The 19,763-nt window shown below is 37.2% G+C and overlaps 3 protein-coding genes across 4 annotated transcripts; 2 read left to right on the forward strand and 1 right to left on the reverse strand.

The window, feature by feature from the left end:
• The first annotated feature begins 230 nt into the window (after positions 1-230).
• LOC112273864 (type IV inositol polyphosphate 5-phosphatase 11) lies at positions 231-4,175 on the forward strand. 2 transcript variants are annotated; one of them, XM_024502880.3, is made up of 8 exons: positions 231-440; positions 1,554-1,759; positions 2,042-2,172; positions 2,374-2,450; positions 2,602-2,727; positions 2,941-3,194; positions 3,344-3,478; positions 3,621-4,175. In XM_024502880.3, exons 1-8 carry the CDS (start codon positions 374-376, stop codon positions 3,765-3,767), a joined length of 1,143 nt encoding a protein of 380 aa, XP_024358648.1. In that variant the 5' UTR covers positions 231-373; the 3' UTR covers positions 3,768-4,175. The 2 variants fall into 2 exon arrangements, with proteins under 2 accessions (XP_024358648.1, XP_024358647.1); XM_024502879.3 differs by lacking the exon at positions 231-440 and having other exon boundaries at positions 481-1,759.
• A 3,574-nt stretch (positions 4,176-7,749) lies between these two features.
• On the forward strand, positions 7,750-9,722 carry LOC112274269 (chalcone synthase 3). The gene is made up of 2 exons (XM_024503590.3): positions 7,750-8,135; positions 8,382-9,722. Exons 1-2 carry the CDS (start codon positions 7,910-7,912, stop codon positions 9,371-9,373), a joined length of 1,218 nt encoding a protein of 405 aa, XP_024359358.1. The 5' UTR covers positions 7,750-7,909; the 3' UTR covers positions 9,374-9,722.
• LOC112274270 (uncharacterized) lies at positions 9,692-12,594 on the reverse strand. Its single transcript, XM_024503591.2, has 5 exons — positions 12,454-12,594; positions 11,620-12,058; positions 11,121-11,347; positions 10,458-10,757; positions 9,692-10,321 (listed from the first exon to the last, which is right to left on the reverse strand). The coding sequence occupies exons 2-5, from the start codon at positions 11,897-11,899 to the stop codon at positions 9,962-9,964; spliced, it is 1,167 nt and encodes a 388-aa protein (XP_024359359.1). The 5' UTR covers positions 11,900-12,058; positions 12,454-12,594; the 3' UTR covers positions 9,692-9,961.
• Between the last annotated feature and the right edge of the window lie 7,169 nt (positions 12,595-19,763).

The following is a 19,763-nucleotide window of genomic DNA, read 5'->3' on the forward strand; positions in this document are numbered from 1 at the left end:
TCGAAGCGAGCGGAGCTCGTCATCCCCGACTCAGAAGACCCGTCAGTTGGAATGGCAGAGCGCAACGCCTCCATGAATGCAGGTCGCTGGCCGCAGCGAAGCTCACATGGCGAGGAAGAATAGGAGATGAAGGAAGGAAGGGACTCTGCTGGGATGATGCAACATCCATAGCCACAGCCATTGCCCTAGCTCAAGCCCTGGGGGAGGATGATGATGTCGTTGGGCTCGTAATGTGTAGGGGCGACGTGCGCAACCAGGCAATAGATGCGCAGGCCGCGTCAGTGGGAGGTCGGATTCATGGTGGTGGGCCCGGACCCCCCCGTACCAAACTCCTCCAACGATCGGTTGCTTCAGAAGCAGCGTCTCCTGAGCGATGACATTTCAAATTCTATTTATGGCTTCTCCACGCGCACAGTGTGGAGACCTCGAAGAGAATAACGGTTGGCAATCACTGCACTAACTTTCATTACCATTGTCGTCGTCGTCGTCGTCACTGCATTTGAAGCAGTGGTGTTCGTGTGTAGGATGGGTTCAATGGGACACCGCTCGGGCTTCAGGAGATTGTTTGACGATGTGTCGGTCTTGAGGGTTTGCGCGTTGCTGCCGTGAAGGACAAGTTGTTCTCGTTTAGTAGTTCCGGGAAAATGGTGCGTCGTGTGTTGTTGGGGTTCGAGGGCGGGCTAGCAGAATCATGGGAACAGGGCTTAGGCGGAACTCGAATGGATCGCAGTTGCAGGCTCGATTGAAGAGGGTGTTTTAGGTAGAATATGCCGACTTGCCTGCGCAACTGCGCAATTTGGTCCTGCATTGTGAAGTGTTTCGTTCACGTGGTTGGACAACGGGCTTACCGCAGAAGAAGTTCCCTAGGTGCTCTTTGTGGAGCGGAGTTCGACGACTAAGTGAATGCATCCTCTGTGAAACGTATTTTGGCAAGAAGGCCTTTATGGTACAACAGAAATATCTCATGTTTCCCTATAGAACACATTCAGTTTAAGGGCCTGAAGTTGCCGTGTTGCACGGATTTCGAATACTGGCAGGGTAGTTCCAATATCGCATCTGATCACATCTGGACATTCGAAAGGTTGAACGAGGTCATCGCATCATCTTCTTGTGCTATCGAATGCCAAATACATGCAGAGTCTAAGCCGGATGACTTCTTTCAGCTTCTAAGTATGCAAGCATTTATACCTATCTGGATCCCCTCTTTCATATTTTCCAGGATACTGATGGGGCGTACATAAGCTGCAATATTAGGGAACTTACCGCATTTTGATCCCCACCTACGAAAATGGGGAATTGTGTGGGAAGAGCTGATGACTACGTCCTTCACCACGAACGAAACAAGTGGATTGTGAAGTACGGCCAGCAAGTTGTGAGGGGTTTGCTAGACTGTGAGAATAGTAATCTGATGACTTTCAACAGAAAATATGCTGCAACTGAAACCGCCTTGTCCTGCCACAAGAATCTGTACAGCAATTGCTTTGATCCCTGTTTTCCGTTGCCTTCTGAGCTGAAATTGATTGATCCCAAGATTGTCGAAAAGCTTGGGGCAGAAAGAAAGTTTTCCAAAGGAGCCGCGGTCGTCCCTGAGGTCCCGAAACCGCTGATTGGCGACAGGGTGATAAGAGATGCGAAACAAACAGGTGTTAAGCAGGTGATTTCCGCCAAGGAGAAGTCTTTCCCTAGGGGAGGGGAGACTGCTCCTAGTACCGCTGCCGATCTTAATGTATACGTTGTGACGTGGAACATGAATGGCAAGGTGAGCTTCACATTGTGACGTTTTGTCCTGTATGCCCTCCTTAGGTTTTACTGCTCTTATCACTCGATCCTTTCATCAGAGTTGTGAGTCTACTTCTGAAGGCATTCTGAGATGTCAGTCTAATGCGTCTTTAGATTGGTCTGGGATGCGTATTCTTCGGTTGCCGGTCCAAATTGGGTCTAGACTGCTTGCAATCACCAAGGTCACTGTTGTGAAATGATATTTCAATGACGCCCTTCCACATATTCAAGACCATTTAAGCCGAGTGCCCTGCGATTTCAGGTTCCCAACAACTTTGCCGATCTCTTTGATGTATCTGGAGAAAGTCACGACTTCTTCGTCGTTGGCCTTCAGGAAGCACCGAATTTTGACGCCAAAACTTGTATATCTGAGATATTGGGTGATAAGTACTGGTGCGAATCTCATTCTCCTATGTTGCGTTTCATCTCTTCGAAATGGTTTTTTGCAAGATGCTGATTACATTAATCTCCTTGCGCTACAGGAATAACGTCAGTTGTGAGAAGTAAAAATATGTTGTACGTCGTCGGTTGGTTTTTATGTTCATTAAAAAAAAGTTGATTATTTCCCTTAAGTACTATGTTTTGCGTGTACAGCTTGGTTGAGTCATCTGTTTTGATGTCACTTCAGCTATTTATTTTTTCCAAGCGATCTCTTAAGCCTTTTATTTCAGGTAAATCTCGTTTTCATGGAGCTGTTCCGGTATCATTTCAGAACAATGCCTTGCTCGAAGATCCATATGTTAATCAACGATACATAGTCGTTCTACCTGAAACTATTTATCATCAAGGTGGATGTTCTGATCGTGTGCTTGTGTTAAACAGGGGTAAAAGTAGATAAAGTTTGGGAAAAAGGTCTAAGTGGTATCGTGGGTAAACAAAAAGGAGCAGCAGCAGTACGCCTTCATTTTGGAGACAAGTCATTCCTCTTCATTACTTCACATCTGGCTGGTAAGTCTTTTACAACTCAGTTGTACCCGTGATGTATGTCTGTGAACCTTGCTTTGAGGGTGTCTATTTGATCTTTGATCTACTGCAGGGTATACATTCCATTCTGGTCCGCATGAAGCCCCGTTCTGGGCTGGGTAGGGACGAGTTTATTTATTTATTTATTTATATTTTAATTTTTTGATCTTGGAATGACGGAGTATGTTCTGATTGCAGCGCACGAATCCAACTTGAAGGCTCGCAATGCTCAATGCGCACACATATGTCACAGCCTATTTGCAAGGTCATCAGTGTACTCCTGCTTCCAACCTGGAACGAATACAGATGACTTGAATTATCGGGTGCCGGGAGTGCCATCTAACGTTGTGGAGGAGTCTGATGTAGTAATTTGGCTCGGAGACTTGAATTACCGTTTGGAATTGCCTCGAAGATTCGTCCAAAACTCGATCAAGAACAAAAACCTGCAGGAGGTACGTAGAGGATTTTAAAGTTACAGATCGCTTGATAACACGTTCATCTCACTTCACTGTGTTGTTTCAATTCCCTCAGAATTTGTGGGAGACAGATGTGTATTTACAATCTGTTTGGCTCATTCAGTCCGTAATGTATCCTTGAGCAGTTGTGGGCGAAAGACCAGTTATCTGTTTCACTGCGGAAGGGGCAGGCCTTCAAAGGGTTTCATGAAGGACCGCTTCTGTTCGCACCTACATTCAAATATGATGTTGGCACAGACAACTACGACACAGGTCCCAAGGTTAATTCTGGACACTTTTCATTTTCCAACATTTTTAGAAAACGTTGTGCATAGAAGTCAGTTGGAGCCGTTCAGACTTGATTGAATTTTGAGTGGGTGTTAAGTTTACCTCAGGTTCTCAACATGCATTTATGATGTGCAGGAACGTGTACCTTCTTGGACTGATAGAATCCTTTATAAAACCACTAACGTCAAGGCGGAGCTGCGGAGTTACGATGCAATCAGCTCCGTGAAGACTTCTGACCATCGACCTGTGGAAGCCCACCTTACATTCAAGAACCTGTTATGATTCATCTGCCTTTCAATTTTTAATATTTATAGCATAATTCATACTTACTACATGCACGCCACATATTAGTTCCTCGAACCTTTTTGATTGTAATAGATCCGGAATTAGTTTAGGGCATAGCTGGTGCTGCATCGATGCCTAAGAAGAAACCATTCTAAATGTAAACAGCGCATGTTTAGGTATTCAGACAGAGTTTGTGGGGTTGCAGGAGTTGTCTCGAATATCTGATCACCACCACCTTCAAACACCATATATGATTCATTTTTCTGATCAAATGGTCAGTTAGGACACTTAATCGTGGCCTATGTATAGAAGCGGTAATCCACGACCGGTACATCGTGATATGTATTAATGATTGGAAATTGTTATTCTACATTAAGGAAATTAAATTTTTTGAAATCAGAAAAAGATTACTGGACCATTGAGATTGTTCTGTTCCAGAAGCACGATTTTGAAAGTTGAATTTGTGCAGTATATTCTGTTGGGTTGATAAACTTTGAAGATAACTAGTTCGAAATCGAGTCAACTTAATCTCGCCTTGAGAGAATTTGTGCAATATGTGCTCTTGCGAAAATGAATGCTGCTTGCGCTACCAAAGGTGCGCAACTCCTTTTAATCCCAGAGATTTTGAGAATTGATCTACCGCATTATCTGAAAATTTTCATGAAATCAAGCAATCTCTTTCGAAATAGACTTGAATACTGTTGAGAAATTCGCAGCCCTCCATTTGCATTGGTCTTCTTAGGGTTCGTAAACATTTGCTGTTTTCAGATTGTAGAAGCTCAAAAATTAAACACTAACTTGAAAACCTTGCCAAAATGAACTCAGTGATTCGGTGTTTAAAAACATGTTTCGATCTAGAAAATATAATGTTTAAAAACATTATAGTACTTGTGGTCATGTGGATCCCATGTGCTTGGATTGGACCAAAGATAAATTGTCACATCCACATAAACAAGTTCATCAGGGAGCTAGCTGAGAGAACTTAGCAAACTCTTCTATGTCTTGCTTACTAGTCAAAAAATGCTAATATTCAGCTCGTACTTCCATGTGAAACTTCCTACATGATTTACTTCTATCTCAAAAGCGAAGAAGTTTACTCTTCTTCTGATTTTTGGAAACATGACCCTTTCTAGATTCTAATTAGTGGATGTGTATCCTTTGAGAATGTATTCTTGGTTTTATCAAGCAACTCTCACACCCACTCTTGCTGAGGCAAAACAATAATAATATATCTAGGTATTTCTAATGAGGAGGCACTTAAAACTAAGGATACCTTTTTTTAATAGCATTCTTAATCTCATTGTTAATATACATCATTTCTTTGAATTTATAATACTTTTGAATGATTATATATATATATACGTATATAAAATAAAATATAGATAGAAAATATTATATATATATATATATATATATATATATATGTATATTAGCAAATACTTCTAATATAAAAGCACAAATAATCCTAATACAATGCATATATTCAATAGAAAAAACTCTTCCAATTGCCTTTATCTTAACTATTAGGAAAAAACATATATTGTTGAGAATATTGACATTTATTGTTTAATTAATAAATGTCAATATTGCTTTAAATTTACTCAATGTGTACATGGCTCATTGGTCAATAGCCATGTACACTTATCAAGCCCTTTAGTATTTATTTGTGTAGTAATTTATATTCTATATATATATATATATATATAAATAGTTTTACTAATGCCACCACAATTTTTGCTACTATTAGCATAATCCACCTTCCACTTGACATGTTCATTTAATTATTTTTATTACAATAAAAAAAGATGTTAATATTTTCAATATAAACATATTTAATCAAAATAAAGTAGTTGTGGTGGAAGTATCAAAAAGATAATATTAACTAAAATTGTAGAGGCATTAGAAATACTTAGATATATTATTATTATTATTATTATTATTATTATTATTATTTATGTGCAATAGTTTTTTAAAAATAAGATATATATATATATATATATATAATAAAAAATCTATTTTCTAAGCTAATTGATTGTTAAGATCTAAAAGAATTATATTGTATTTAATTAACAATACAACTTACTTTATAATATTACTTATTTTAATATTATATAAATTATAATAAAATAATAATATGCATAATTATAGAATATATTATGTAAAATATAAATATATTTTTTTAAAAAAATTTAAAATTTATAATAAATAAAAGAAATAAAAGTTTTATATTAAAAATTATAGAATTAAATAAAGAAATATTAATAAAAATAGAATAAAATTATTGGTCATATATAATTTTAGTTTTATTATAAGTTAAGAAATAATTATATATATAAACTATTAATAGCATTAATTTTAAGTGATATATTTTAAAATATATTACATTATTTCTAATATATATAATCAAGTTTTTTTATATTAAGAATTATGTAATCTGAAATATTAAAAACCAGAGAATCATTTCATATTTAGATAGAAATATATATAAAATTTAGGTTTTTTAACATGAAAATAGATTATATTCAAAGCATTAATAGATTGGAAAATATACAACATACCACATAACTTCTTATACTTAGAGGCAAAACTAAGAGTACTGAAAATATAAAACAATTGTAAATGATTTATTAGAAGTCATAGTTAATTATGTCAAATTATTTTTTAAATTTCAAATATAATAATAAATGATACTTTCTATCTTAAAATAATAAATAATGTAGAAATTATTTTAAAATTTTTTAAAATTTATTTTACATAAATCAGTTAGTAATTTATTATATATATATATACACACACACACACACACACACACACATATATATATATATATATATATTTATACATAGTTTATTTATATTTTTAAAAATATTTTATTTATTTATTTATAGATTATTATTGCTATATAGACTTAAGAATATATATATACATATATACATACATACATACATACATACATACATACATATATATATATATATATTTTTAGAATTTAATTGTATCTGATAAAAATTATTTTTTATATTAATATCTAAAAAAAATTCTTATATACATTTACAGTTTTTTGTATATATATATATATATATATATATATATATATAGTTTTTAAAAGATTAGTAAGATTTAAATTATAAAGTTGAAAATTTTAAGATAAAAATGAAATATAAAAAATAACTAATATCATTTTTGCTTATTGAACAAACTAAATATTTTTTAATTGATTAGTAACTTTCTAAAATATTCCAATAATTGGAGTCTATACAGTACTTATTCAATTACTGTATACAAGAATTACTAATAAAATAAAAAATATTTTAAAAGATAAAATAAAATCCATGAAATGTATACTCGTGCAATTTCTTTTTTATACATCATATATGAAGTACATTAAAATGTACACTCTTCTAAATAATACATGTATTTTTAAAAAGTTGTAAAGTTTTAATTTTTATCTTTAGTCTCTTCTTTTTTATTTTAGTATTTTATTTATTTATTTATTTTATAAATCGAACAACAGAAAGGGATTGATAATGATATTTCACTTGACGCTTTAAAATCTCACACTGCCGGGGAGAGGGGGGAGCAAAGTCGGCGAAATTTCTCCATTTTTCTGGTCGTCGAGGTCTTCGTCGCAGGTCCACAGCGTGGTTGACGGCTGAGAAATTCTAAGAGCACGGCGAATATGAAAATTGCGACAAGGAAGGAGTCAACCAGAAACACCGAAAGAAAGAAGAAAGTGCGCGCATCCGCGACGACCCTAGTGGCCCAGATCAACTGAGTTTGTGAGCCCAGCAGATCGCTTTGACCACCTTTCCCATTGCAGTGGGACTCAAAGTGGAATTTTCTGGTAAAAAGAGGTGGACAAAGCGTTCAGAGTCATATCAGATTTCAACTAGAGGCGACGCCATGGACCTCTACCCACTCTCCACACTCAGTGCAACTTATATTGCCGCCCCGCAAGCTCACAGTGGAGTATCAGCGCTGGACCTGAAGGTGTCACCATCTAGAGATCTGTCGAAGCATTTTTATTTCGAGTGTTATTTCCTCAGGGTCTGCACAGGTCTTACTAGCAGCATCTCTGCACGCCTCGAGAGGTGTGTGTGTGTGTTTTTCTTTGCTGAGAGGTTTAGTGCCAGCGAGCAATGGCGCCACCAAGTGGAGAATCCATCAGTGCATCGGCTGAAGAGCCGATCGCGTTGAGCGTGCTCCCCAGGGGACAACCCCGGGCGGAAGGGCCAGCTTCAGTGCTGGGCATAGGGACTGCAGTTCCCCCCACTGAGTTCCTGCAGAGCGAGTACCCTGATTTTTTCTTTGAAGTCACCAAGTGCAGCGAGAAGGAAGCCTTGAAGGCGAAATTCAAGCGAATCTGTAAGAGCTCATTCATCTCATCTGCTACTTCATCGTATGAAATTCCATCTGGTTGGGTCGTGTCCAGAACGGAAAATATGACAGAATTTGCCTCTAGGTGAGGGCGTCATTTCTGCCACAGTTGATCGGATTTGTGGACAAGTAAAGGTGTACAAAGTCATGGACACATTTTGCAGCGTTTCAGGTTCCTGGAGAATTTGGAAACCGATGTCTGATTTTCATGATTGGGCGGATTGTGTCTGACAGGTGACAAATCTGGAATCCGCAAGCGTTACTTGTTCCTCACCAAAGAGGTGTTGGAGGCCAACCCCGGCATCGCCACATACATGGAGCCATCCCTCAATGTGCGTCACGACATTGTGGTGGTCCAAGTTCCCAAGCTCGCAGCCGAAGCGGCAGTGAAGGCCATCAAGGAGTGGGGCGGGCGCAAGTCCGAGATCACGCACATCGTCTTCGCCACTACCAGTGGTGTAAACATGCCCGGAGCCGACCATGCCATGGCAAAGCTCCTCGGACTAAAGCCAACCGTGAAGCGTGTAATGCTCTATCAAACTGGCTGCTTCGGGGGCGCTACTGTGTTGCGGGTGGCCAAGGATCTCGCCGAGAACAACAAAAATGCCAGAGTGTTGGCAGTATGCAGTGAGGTGACCGCCGTGACGTACCGTGCACCCAACGAAAACCATCTCGACGGCCTCGTGGGATCCGCCTTGTTTGGTGATGGTGCAGCTGTGTTCGTTGTAGGCGCGGATCCCAAGCCAGAGGAGAAGCCACTGTTCGAAGTTCATTGGGCAGGTGAGACGATCCTCCCCGAGAGCGATGGCGCCATCGATGGCCATCTCACCGAGGCTGGACTCATCTTCCACCTAATGAAGGACGTTCCCGGGCTGATATCTAAAAACATCGAGAAATTCTTGAGCGAAGCGAGGAAGTGCGTGGGCTCCCCAGACTGGAATGATATGTTCTGGGCTGTGCATCCTGGAGGCCCCGCCATCCTGGACCAGGTGGAGGCCAAGCTCAAGCTCTCAAAGGACAAAATGCAAGGTAGCCGAGATGTTCTGTCTGAGTTTGGCAACATGTCCAGCTCGTCCGTGTTGTTTGTTCTCGACCAGATCCGCCAGCGGTCAATGAAGATGGGTGCTTCCACCACTGGAGAGGGCAACGACTTTGGTTTCTTCATCGGATTTGGACCAGGTCTTACTCTTGAAGTGTTGGTTCTACGAAGCATGCCCATTGTGTGAAGTCTCTGTCGATAGATGATTATCAGTCATCATTCAGTCTCGATCAACCCAAACTCACCACATTTTTCCTATCCACCGGAATGTACTATAGCGCTCAAAACGCACATCGCTCAGATGGATCGGAGATGCACTGTCTTCGAAAATCTCAAGATTAGACTAATACTGTGAGCCGAAAGGTATTTAGAAGCAGAGAAAAGTCACCGGGTAAAGTTTCAGACAGACTCAAAGATATGAAGACTATACAGGAGAGTCATTTTTCGTATGAACTAGCCATCGAGCATGTTTCAGTGCAAACATTATGGAATGGTCTATGCTGACTTACTTTCTAATAAAATATTTATTGCCATTTCGCAATGTGAGAAATCAAAAGTTCACGAGGACTTGAACAATCTAAGGATTTTCTATGGTTCACAGAAACCCAACGCTTTGTGATCCACATGCATATAATGGATTGCAGCTGTAATTTTAACCATCTGGTGGGAAAGGTCTTTGTATATGAGAAGAAGGCGAGGCACACAAAGGAGAGTATGTACAAAGTAGACATATATCAAGTGGGAAACCATATAATCGGTTAAACTAAAACAAAGCTTATAGAAGGCGAAGATGCGATGTGTCATTAACTCTTTGTATTTCCCATCCTTTCCTGGTCGAATGCCGGACTACAGTTACCGAAGAATTATCGATACACCAACGGGTTGTGAATTGGGGATCGGACCCCGTCAGACCTCGCAACATACATTTAATTGCCATGCCATGACTGACCACAGCGACGGTGAAGGGAACGCTCGACAAATCACTATGCAAATCTTCTGGAGACCCACTCAGGCTACTTGAACTTGTGCTGTCCGGAATGTATCCCATGGGTGCCTTGGAGTGGTTTTCGGAAGTTACTTCCGACTCTTCCCAGTCCTTAGCTTGGGAGACATCCATATCTTCCAGAGGATGAATCTGCATTCCACAGAAAAGATCTACTTAACGAATCTCACAACACAAATTAACGAAAGAAAGGTACAGCGAATGACATTTGAGAATATGGAAGGGAAACAATTTGACATTTGCTTGCTTATACAAGATGGTCGCTTACCTGTGTGGAAGTATGATGAATCTTGCTCAGGTGCTCTCTACTGCCTCTTTGACGCCTTGGTTTTTGCATAGTCAAGGATGCTCGGGGAAGCACTACGTTGTTCAGGAACTCTATCATTCGAAATTCCACCTGCCGTTGCGACTCTCCCCCAGGTGCTCGAAAATCTGGCTGTGTGGAGTTCACTACAGGAACCACTGTTGGAGTGTAGATTTCACTGCGATTCCGGCCTTCCCACTGCCCTTGACTAAGCTCTTGCACCGCTTCAGCCAGCTCCACTGTATCACAGGGTATATCCAGCTCCTGGAGATTCAAAACCAAGTGTTTGTAAGCATGAAAGTTGTCAACATCCCAGGCAGCAGAATCTAGGACAAACTTGAAATAGACATGGTAGTAGCGACATTGCAGCTATTGCCTTGAGACTGTCATTCAGTTCCGATCGTCATCTCCTCAAAATCAAAAGTAACAAGTCAGCTTTTTCTAGTCCAAGGGGAGGTGGGGGGAGAGGAGGGGTGAAATTATTTAAACAGTTAATTTAAGATTTCGATACGCGGCGTTTATCTTTTAGGTTAACTATAGGGTTTTAAGAAAAGCTTGAGAAGTAAGCTGCTAACAGAAAAAAAGAACTCTACATATAGCTAGAACTAATTGCAAACGCTTGATTACCTGGCACACTGCATACGCTGTTTGCTTAGCCCGTTCGAGTGGAGAACTGTACACTGCGTCAAAATCCATCCCTGCAGATCTCAAGTGGATACCTAGAGCTCGAGCTTGTCGTTTACCCAAATTCGTGAGCGTCGCAGATGGACTCCTTCCTGCTATTAACTCAGGCTTAGCATTCATGGAGGTCTCAGCATGTCTGATAAAATGAATCTCCGTGCAAATGGTCGCCCCTGGAAAACACAAAAAACATGGGTGATCTATTGAAGCTGGCTGGATAAGCATTTGCTGTATATTGCATATTGCTTCACATGTAAGCGTAAGCATTGCGGCGTCCAATCAAATGCTCATTGTAAAAGGTGACGAAAAGAGTGAAGAGTACAGCCCCTGCTATCCATCCCATAAAACAATGTTTGCAAATCACCATGAACCTGGAAAATTGCTTCCTAAATCAACGAAGAGCTTTTTCTATTCACAATAATGAGAGGACATCAAGAGATCATACCTGAAAAGCTGGGAGGGATGAAAGACGGTGAACGCTGAGGAGAAGCTGCGTTGCTCATACTTTGAAGTCTTGAAGAGCTATGCACTCTTGGAGAAGAGCTGCTAGGACTAAGGATATTGTAAGGGTCTGACACTCGAATCAAAGGTCCAAGATATGATGTTCCTCGAGTGAGAGACAGCTGCGGTGACAATGGAGAGGAAGATGGATGACATGGAGCTGCCTCAGGCTCCTGGTGCAGCTCATCTACGATGTCCGCTTCAGAAGAAACAACTGCACCCATTGCTTGCGTGGCTAATTCCGCTCAGCCGCTCAATATGGTCAACATCAGAGCCAGAAATTGCCAAATTGTTAAGAAATTCAGGCTACACCTGCTAGGGCAACTTACTATTCCCTTCACAGCCTCGATGTACGATACCCATAAAACTCCCTGCGTCTGCCCCTGTTTCAGTGCAATAGAATGCATCAGATCGTGCGATCAGCGTTGCAGAGAGCAAGTGGAGGTCACACAAAAATGGCTCAAGCCCAGCATGTGCCGACTAACAGTGACCACCATATGACATTCAGGTACGGGCACCAAGATCGTGTGGAGCGTTATCGAAACAAAGCCTGACGTGCTATTTTCACGAAATCTTCCCAAAATCCTAGTAAATCAATCTCTGAATTCTATATGCAAAAATAACAGAATAACTACGAGAACCGCAGAACTTTATTTTGTTGTGATATAACCATTCAGACTAGTCAAAATTCAAAAGCGTATACAACCACGAGAGAATCATGGAAAACTTCAAGATGGGTGCAAGAGGGGCGGACTCTGAAAAACTATGCACACTTCACCTGAGTGATTCAACTCTGAAAATGAAGCCAAAACTGTCGCCGACGCCGAGAATGTGCCCGGAGTTCTAGTTTCCAAGAAGATATGCAGATGTGGAGCTCACTCTCGCTCGTTCTCGCTTTCTGGTCTCGTAAGGGGCGGAGACAGGAGACCCCCGTGAGTGCGAAAGGGGTCTCGGGTATAAATAACGCCGAGGTGAGGGTCCCGGGTATCAATCATCAGACGGCGCCTATCTGAAACAACTTTCCTCCGTCCTCCTTTAAAAATATGGATAATTTATGTCATAAGATGTCATCCATTTATATGTCATGCCCTAAGCTAGAGAACTTGAACTGTGATATTTTCTTACCACATGAAGTATTACTCTGTAGAATCGCAGTGAATAACAAAACTTGATTAAGATGACTGTTCTAGTAATATCAATGATTTTGGGTGTTTTAATAAAAATGTATATACAATATTACTTCTGCTAAGTTATCTCCCAATAAGTTATCTCCCAATAAGTTATAACCCCCAATAAAATATAAAGAAATAGAGGAATTTACCTAGTTCTATGGTGGTTAAGTTATAATTCTTGTAAGTTATTAGTTATAGCCTTGGCAAAAGAATATAACTTTGTGGAGGAAAAAAAATAGTAGGGAATCTAGCTTAGCTAGGAATCAAGTATGCTTTATTGGAGGCCTTATATACATAACTTTTGCTGAATGTTGCAAAGATCTTGTGAATAGTGTATTCACTCACATCCCTAATGTCTAATATAGAAATAACAATAGAAAGGCTCTTCAGCTTCTCCATGTGAATAAACAATACTATCATTGAGTCTTCCTAGAGGGTATTTTCAACACCTTCACCTTCCTTTGCTTTTAAATTACAAATAAGCTCAACAATCTTGTGATCATCTAACTCAAAATATGCACCATTTTCTTCAATTGGATTGACCAACTTCTCAATTGATATAGGATTCTATTATAGAAGATTTTAAATTATGTCCACCAACTCTTCTCCAAATGATTCTTGACCATTGTCAATTTCTATGACTTTGGGTGCCTACTCAAACAATCTAATATGCCTAAAGTAATTTTGTATTGTTGTTGGAAATAATTTTATCCAAGCTGCAAGTAATCAACACATTCACGGATATACATACCTACTCTAGTAAACACCTATATGATTACATAGAAGTAGGAAAAAATAGATAAAAGTAAGTTAACTTTATAATACCTTCTAGAGAAGCTTCCTAGAAGCTTTATAGAGATTGCTTTGACTTTACATGTATTTATAGTTGATTGGTAGATTAAAAACTTGGTCAATAAGTTAACCGCAACTTGATAGCTTGTAGAATAAGTTAATTATGTGGCACACATATAATAAACTTGCCTTGCAAGTTAAGATACATGTCTTGCATAGTCAACATGTTTTGGAGGTCCTATGAGACATTGCCACATAGTTCTTAGTTAAGAGTATATATGGAGGTAAGAGTAAAGCCTTCTTCACTCTTGTCAATGCCTTTTTAGTTCTTAGTCTTGTTTCAAGACTTTTTAGTCTTCTTGTTTTTGGCAATAACAATTATAGTTAAATATTATATCATCTTTGAGTGAATTTTTAGTTCTTTTCAATGACATAAGAATGTATTAAGGATTTCTTTTTTAAGATTTATGTCCTTGATAATTTAATAAGAGTGCTAACTTATTATTTTTATCTTATTTTAGAAGTGAGTGGATTATCTTACTTCTATTGTTGTGTTTTGAAGGTTACGGACTATCCACCTTTAAACAAACAATCTTATTTTCTAATATTGATCTTTTCTTTAAAGAAAGTCGATTATTCTTCATTGTAGAAATTTTTATTTTATATTAGAGGTTGTAGATTATCCTCCTCTAATTTAATTTTTTGAACTTGTTTGAATTGTCTATAAAAAAAAGGATTATGGATGCTACTCTCACTAGAAGTGACAATAGATTTGCAACTATTACAGATCTTCATGAGCTTGTCAATATTTTAAGAGTAGAAATTTTATATATTTTCAATGTGAGTCATAGAAGTATTATTCCTATGCCTATGGAAGAAGTTCAAGGTGTGTAGCAAAAAGTTGTGTAATTGAAGGAAGCAAGTAGATCAACCTTACAACCAAATCCAAGGAATTTTTCTTCTACAAGTATGATGAGGATAAGGATTAGTATGCTTGAGAAGTTTGATAGAATAAGATCTAAAACAAGACTAAACTATCTCAAAAATCCAAAATCCTACTATTCTACAACAACACAAAATCTCATCACAAAATAGGACAATATAAGCTAGAATAGAAATGAATACAACTAAACAAAATAGAGCATGAAAGACAAACTAAGCAAATAAAAACAAAACAATGTAGATCTAAATAAAAAGATGCAAAATCAAACTTTACTAAGAGAAAGGGCCGAAAGCCATACTTGACCAGATGTTCTAAAAAGCCATGGCTAGTCCTATTTATACCTTGTCCTACTATCCAAGTCTTTCTAGAATGTATTTAGGTGATGGATTCTACTTAGATAACTACCTTAAATTCTTTTTTGAGAAGGTTCCATGTTAGGCCCACTTGGATAACCACCCTAAGCTTTCTTCTAAAAGATTATGTGAGTGGACTCTACCTAAATAATTGTCTTAAATCCTTTGTAGAATGTTCTACGATGGATCATACCTAGTCCACTAACCTAACTCCAATTCTAAAAACTTCGATAGTTATAATTATCTATATAATTACATTATCTATATCTTGTTACAGTTAATTCCCCTCTACTAATGCAGTGTCAAGATAGAGGGAGTTTGCCTCAAGAAAGTACTGGGCTCCTAGCTGCCACTAATTGCTCAATCAACTCTTGAGATAAGAAAGACCAAGTTTGTATATATACATATAACACCTTTAGGTACTAATACACTAAATATATAAGTTTTAAGTTTCCTAAAATACCAAAAATATAATAAAACCTCTAAATCATTAAATATCCTTATAGGGTATTATTTTTGAACTTCAAAAACTTATATCTTCCAATTGGATTATCCAAAAATACTCAAATTCTACATGAAATATTGATGTACTTGTAACAACTACCACAATAAATTTTAATTATAAATTTGTCATGGATCTTTCACCAAAATCCTAACAATAGCTTCAAACCCTAGTTTTTATACATCTGCATGTAACTTTCTTCATATCTCACAAATTAAGCACTTAAATACCACAAAGTTTATATGTATAGCTCTTTAATACAATAATCTATCTAATTCAAAAGTTTTAGCCAAAAATTCGTCTAAAAACTCAAAATATGGCTCAAACCATTACTACAAATAAAATCACTTACTTATTGCCTTTGATTTAGATGCACTAAATTCAACCCTCTATAATTTCTTCATACAAACTCCAAATTCATCAAATAGTATATAAAAAGTGTAGTTAAAAAAGTGTTCTCTCCAACTCCAATTGTCGATCCTTCATTGCTCTATGTAAACATATGTTATGCCTCAAAGAGTGACAATACGTATGAAATTGATACTTTAACTTTGAGCACCAATAACTCCTTCATAAAAATTCCAAATCATACAAAATTTGTACCAAATTTATACCCAAAAAACCTAAACTTAATAATCCTAGCATCCAAAGCTCGAATGCCCTCGAAAGAAAAATCCTAATCCCTAATAAGGCCTTGGGCAGCCTCCTTGAAGCCCATTAGACATGGCCTTCAACCAATAGGAATGAAGGTCTCCATTCCTTGCCTTCATCCAACCATGCCTTGCTTTCATCCCTCCCAATAAGCCTCCTACTACTTAAGAATTTCTTCTTTAGGATCTAATCTCCTCTCAAGGCTTCATACTAACATTTAGGTTCTATAATTTTTTTGAAATGCTATAATTAAAAAGATAAAACTCAAAATAAAGTTTTTTAAATCCACTCTCTTTAAATTAATCTATTAAATCATTCTAACATACACCAAGACTTATGAATATATTATATATTCTAATTAATTTTTACATACTGTAAGCATTTACAATATGACAACAACAAACATGTCATGAGATCCATAGTCACCTGTTGTCAATGTGCCATCGATAGTGGAATTAGCTACAATAGTTTAGAAGATACAACATTGTGTCTTTGTTACGTTGGCATGACTCGTAAGATCGTACAAAGGCTTGAACATCATGATCCAAACTTATCCAAAATCATGTCCTTGAGATCCATTCTATGGTTTTTTATTATCCCAGATGTCCAAATATTAGGATGTCATGTCTCTCTTAAAGTATGCACATCTGGAGTTTAGCATTTTTGGATACATAAATTTACTTCTTGAAATAGAACAACCCTTTACTAAAAATATAATCTTGATATTATATATTATCTACATTTAATTGATTGCTAATCATCTTGAAATAAGTATCTTGTTATGTACCTTCTTTCCGTCATGCCTCTTTGATTAGATTTGAAATGATGCTATTAATGGTAGAAATTTGTACCTTATCTTTCAATTTGTTCTACAAGCCTGGTCTTTGTGATAAACTATCTAGTATAGTATGTTGTTACCCTTGTTTGTATTCAAGCTAGATATCAAAAAGCTGCAATTGTTCTTTCCAATGATGATGTTGCGATTTCATATTTTCTAGATGCAAATCATATAGCAAGGATCAATGGTTGGTCCAAACAACTACTGGCTTTCCCAATAGATAGTATTACTACATCTTTGTGTTGTGTATAATTACTAATTGCTCATGATCATGTATAGAATAATTGTCCTTTATCCTTCTGAGCTTGTGTGATTCATACACCACAAATTGAAGGTTCCTACCAAAGTCTTATTTAAGAACCACTTCAATAGCAAAGTCAGAAGCATCAATGTCAAGCATACAAGAGAGATTAAGATCATATGGTTGCAATATTAGAGCAGTCATCAGTACCTTCTTCAACTTATTAGAGGCATTTTGCTGCTCCAATTTCCATTCAAATGAGGCATCCTTCTCTAATAGATTTTTCAATGAGGTATCAATGTGAACAAATTGCCAAAAATGATGATAGTATTCAGCAAGGCCTAAAAATGAGCAAACTTCAGAAGCATCTTTGGGAGTTGGTCAAACCTCCACTGCTTTCATCTTGTTTTGATCCATAGGCATGCCTTTGGAGGACACCACATGCCTCAAAAAGATGTCTTCCGACTTCCAAAGTTCACATTTTGATTGCTTGTAATAAAAACCACTGTCTTACAACCAATGTAGTATCTTTCATAGGTGTTACTCATGCTCTTTAGAGATTTTACTATATACAAGGATATCATCAATGAAGACAACTATATACTTATTTACAAGGTCTTGAAATAATTTGTTCATGTGACCCATAAAAGAGGCTGGAGCATTGGTGAGGCCAAAGGATAAAACAAGCCATTGAAAATGTCCCTAGCGTATACAAAATGCCGTCTTTTTTACATCTTCTTTTGTAATAGATGTTTGCCAATATCCGCTCCAAAGATCCAATTTACTAAAGATGATTGCATCTTAAAGTTGGTGAAGAAGATCATCCACACATCAAAGTGGATATGCATTTTTAATAATCTGCTTATTGAGATCTCGATAGTTGATGCAAAGGCAAAGTCTACCATCTTTCTAAGGTAAAAAGAGTACAAGCGCTCTCTATGGTGATGTGCTTTCTTGAATAAGGACTTTCTCCAAAAGTTTGTCCAATGTCTTTTGTAACTCTTTAAGTTCTTTTGATGCTAGGCAATAAACTGGTTGACTCATTGATTTGGCTCCAAGTAATAGTTTTATTTGAAAAAAAGCACCTCGATCAAGAGGCACGCTACTAGATAGATTGGTTGGAAAAACATTTTGATATTCTCGTATCTACAAGTAAGACTTTAATTGTAGATTGTCTTTCTTCATTACTTGATGTGGAGGTGCGAAGAGTCACATTGTGTCTACCATCTTTAAAAAAATTGTCTTTGCTATCCAATCAACTTACTTATTTCCATCTCCAGCCATGGCATACTAAGGATAACATCATACCTCAGCTTTTTTATCTTAAATCTCTATCTTAAGATGTAAGTGTCCATCAATCTTAAGGTTTCTTCTTTACACATCTCACTCAATATATTCTCTTAGTCATCTATAAGATATATACTTCTTCCTTTGATTTTCTTGGTTTTAATTCCAAGTCGGTCAATAATTTTAATTGAGATGCAATTTTCTTTAGATTCATAATCTACAAGTATTCGACATGATTGTCTTCTTAGTAGTCCCATTAGAAGGACCAATTAACTCTTTTTATAGTTTTTCAAGGCTATACCATTTGTCTCTGAGAGACAATAGCTATTCCTAATATTAGCCCTTAATGCCTTTATTTGGGAGCCTCGTTTTCTTGCTTTGACTCATTATTGACTTGATGAGTTTTGAGACTGTGAACTCATCTTGTCTTGCACTTTCTACTTTGATGTTTTGGACAACCTCTAATCTGATGGCTTGGCTCTTGACTATAAAAACAAAATCTTTTTTGGATCAATATTTGTCGCCTTTGTGGTGTCAGTGATCCTTGTAAGGCATCAATATCCATTAGCATTGTCGTATTGTAACACGACTATATAGTGAAAGATGATAATATGGATCTTATTATAGAAGAGCCAAGTTAAAAGATAAAGTAGAAAAATATGGATAAAAGATAGGGAGGTAGTAAAACTATTAGTAATAATTCTGCCTTTTTCAAAAAGTGACTTCTACTAATTTTGTAGAGCCATAAATAAGGCAAAACAAAGTAGATTGAAAAAATAAATGATATAAGCATCTTTAGAAGGAAATTAAGAGTAAATTCTAGTAAAATTTACTTAGAAAAACTAGATATTGATATCCGGAGAAGGCCGGTTATGAACCAAGGTTAAAATCAGACCTTGAGGCACAAAACTGAGTCTCGACGACATTTCCTGGACTCTTTGGCAGATCAAAGAATAGGATTTGATAGAAGATTGGATAGAGTCTCTATAGGCATTGATTTTGGATGATTTGAATGTGTGTTGACTTTGTAAGAGCTTTGCAAAGTCAAGGTTTGTTTTGGATGACTTAGATTTTGTGAAATAAGACAGGGTTTATATTTTGGGTGATTTCAAGAGTTTTGTAATAGATCTATGGATGAAATTTTGTGGGTTAATGGTTATAGTTGTGTTCAATATGTTTTGTGAATTTGAACTCAATTTAATAGTTGAATTGAGGATTATTGAGGTTTAAGTGGATCAAGGTCTCAGAAAGTAGAATTTTAGGTCTAGTGAGGATTTTTAAGATTTCTTACAATCTACTAGTTGGATTG

The sequence above is a fragment of the Physcomitrium patens genome, chromosome 21 (genome assembly GCF_059467195.1).
Source record: "Physcomitrium patens ecotype Gransden chromosome 21, ASM5946719v1, whole genome shotgun sequence".
Lineage (NCBI taxonomy): Eukaryota > Viridiplantae > Streptophyta > Bryopsida > Funariales > Funariaceae > Physcomitrium > Physcomitrium patens.

Bases quoted from the DNA above. Each gene is read 5' to 3' on its own strand.
- LOC112273864 (XM_024502879.3), top strand. From the start codon at position 1,289: ATGGGGAATTGTGTGGGAAGAGCTGATGACTACGTCCTTCACCACGAA. The intron at 2,451-2,601 runs GTAAATCTCGTT...TGTGTTAAACAG, and splicing joins TCTTAAGCCTTTTATTTCAG to GGGTAAAAGTAGATAAAGTT. The intron at 2,728-2,940 runs GTAAGTCTTTTA...TTCTGATTGCAG, and splicing joins CATTACTTCACATCTGGCTG to CGCACGAATCCAACTTGAAG.
- LOC112274270 (XM_024503591.2), bottom strand. From the start codon at position 11,899: ATGGGTGCAGTTGTTTCTTCTGAAGCGGACATCGTAGATGAGCTGCAC. The intron at 11,348-11,619 runs GTATGATCTCTT...TGTGTTTTCCAG, and splicing joins CATCCCTCCCAGCTTTTCAG to GGGCGACCATTTGCACGGAG. The intron at 10,758-11,120 runs GTAATCAAGCGT...TTGAATCTCCAG, and splicing joins CAGCGTATGCAGTGTGCCAG to GAGCTGGATATACCCTGTGA.
- LOC112274269 (XM_024503590.3), top strand. From the start codon at position 7,910: ATGGCGCCACCAAGTGGAGAATCCATCAGTGCATCGGCTGAAGAGCCG. The intron at 8,136-8,381 runs GTAAGAGCTCAT...TGTGTCTGACAG, and splicing joins GGCGAAATTCAAGCGAATCT to GTGACAAATCTGGAATCCGC.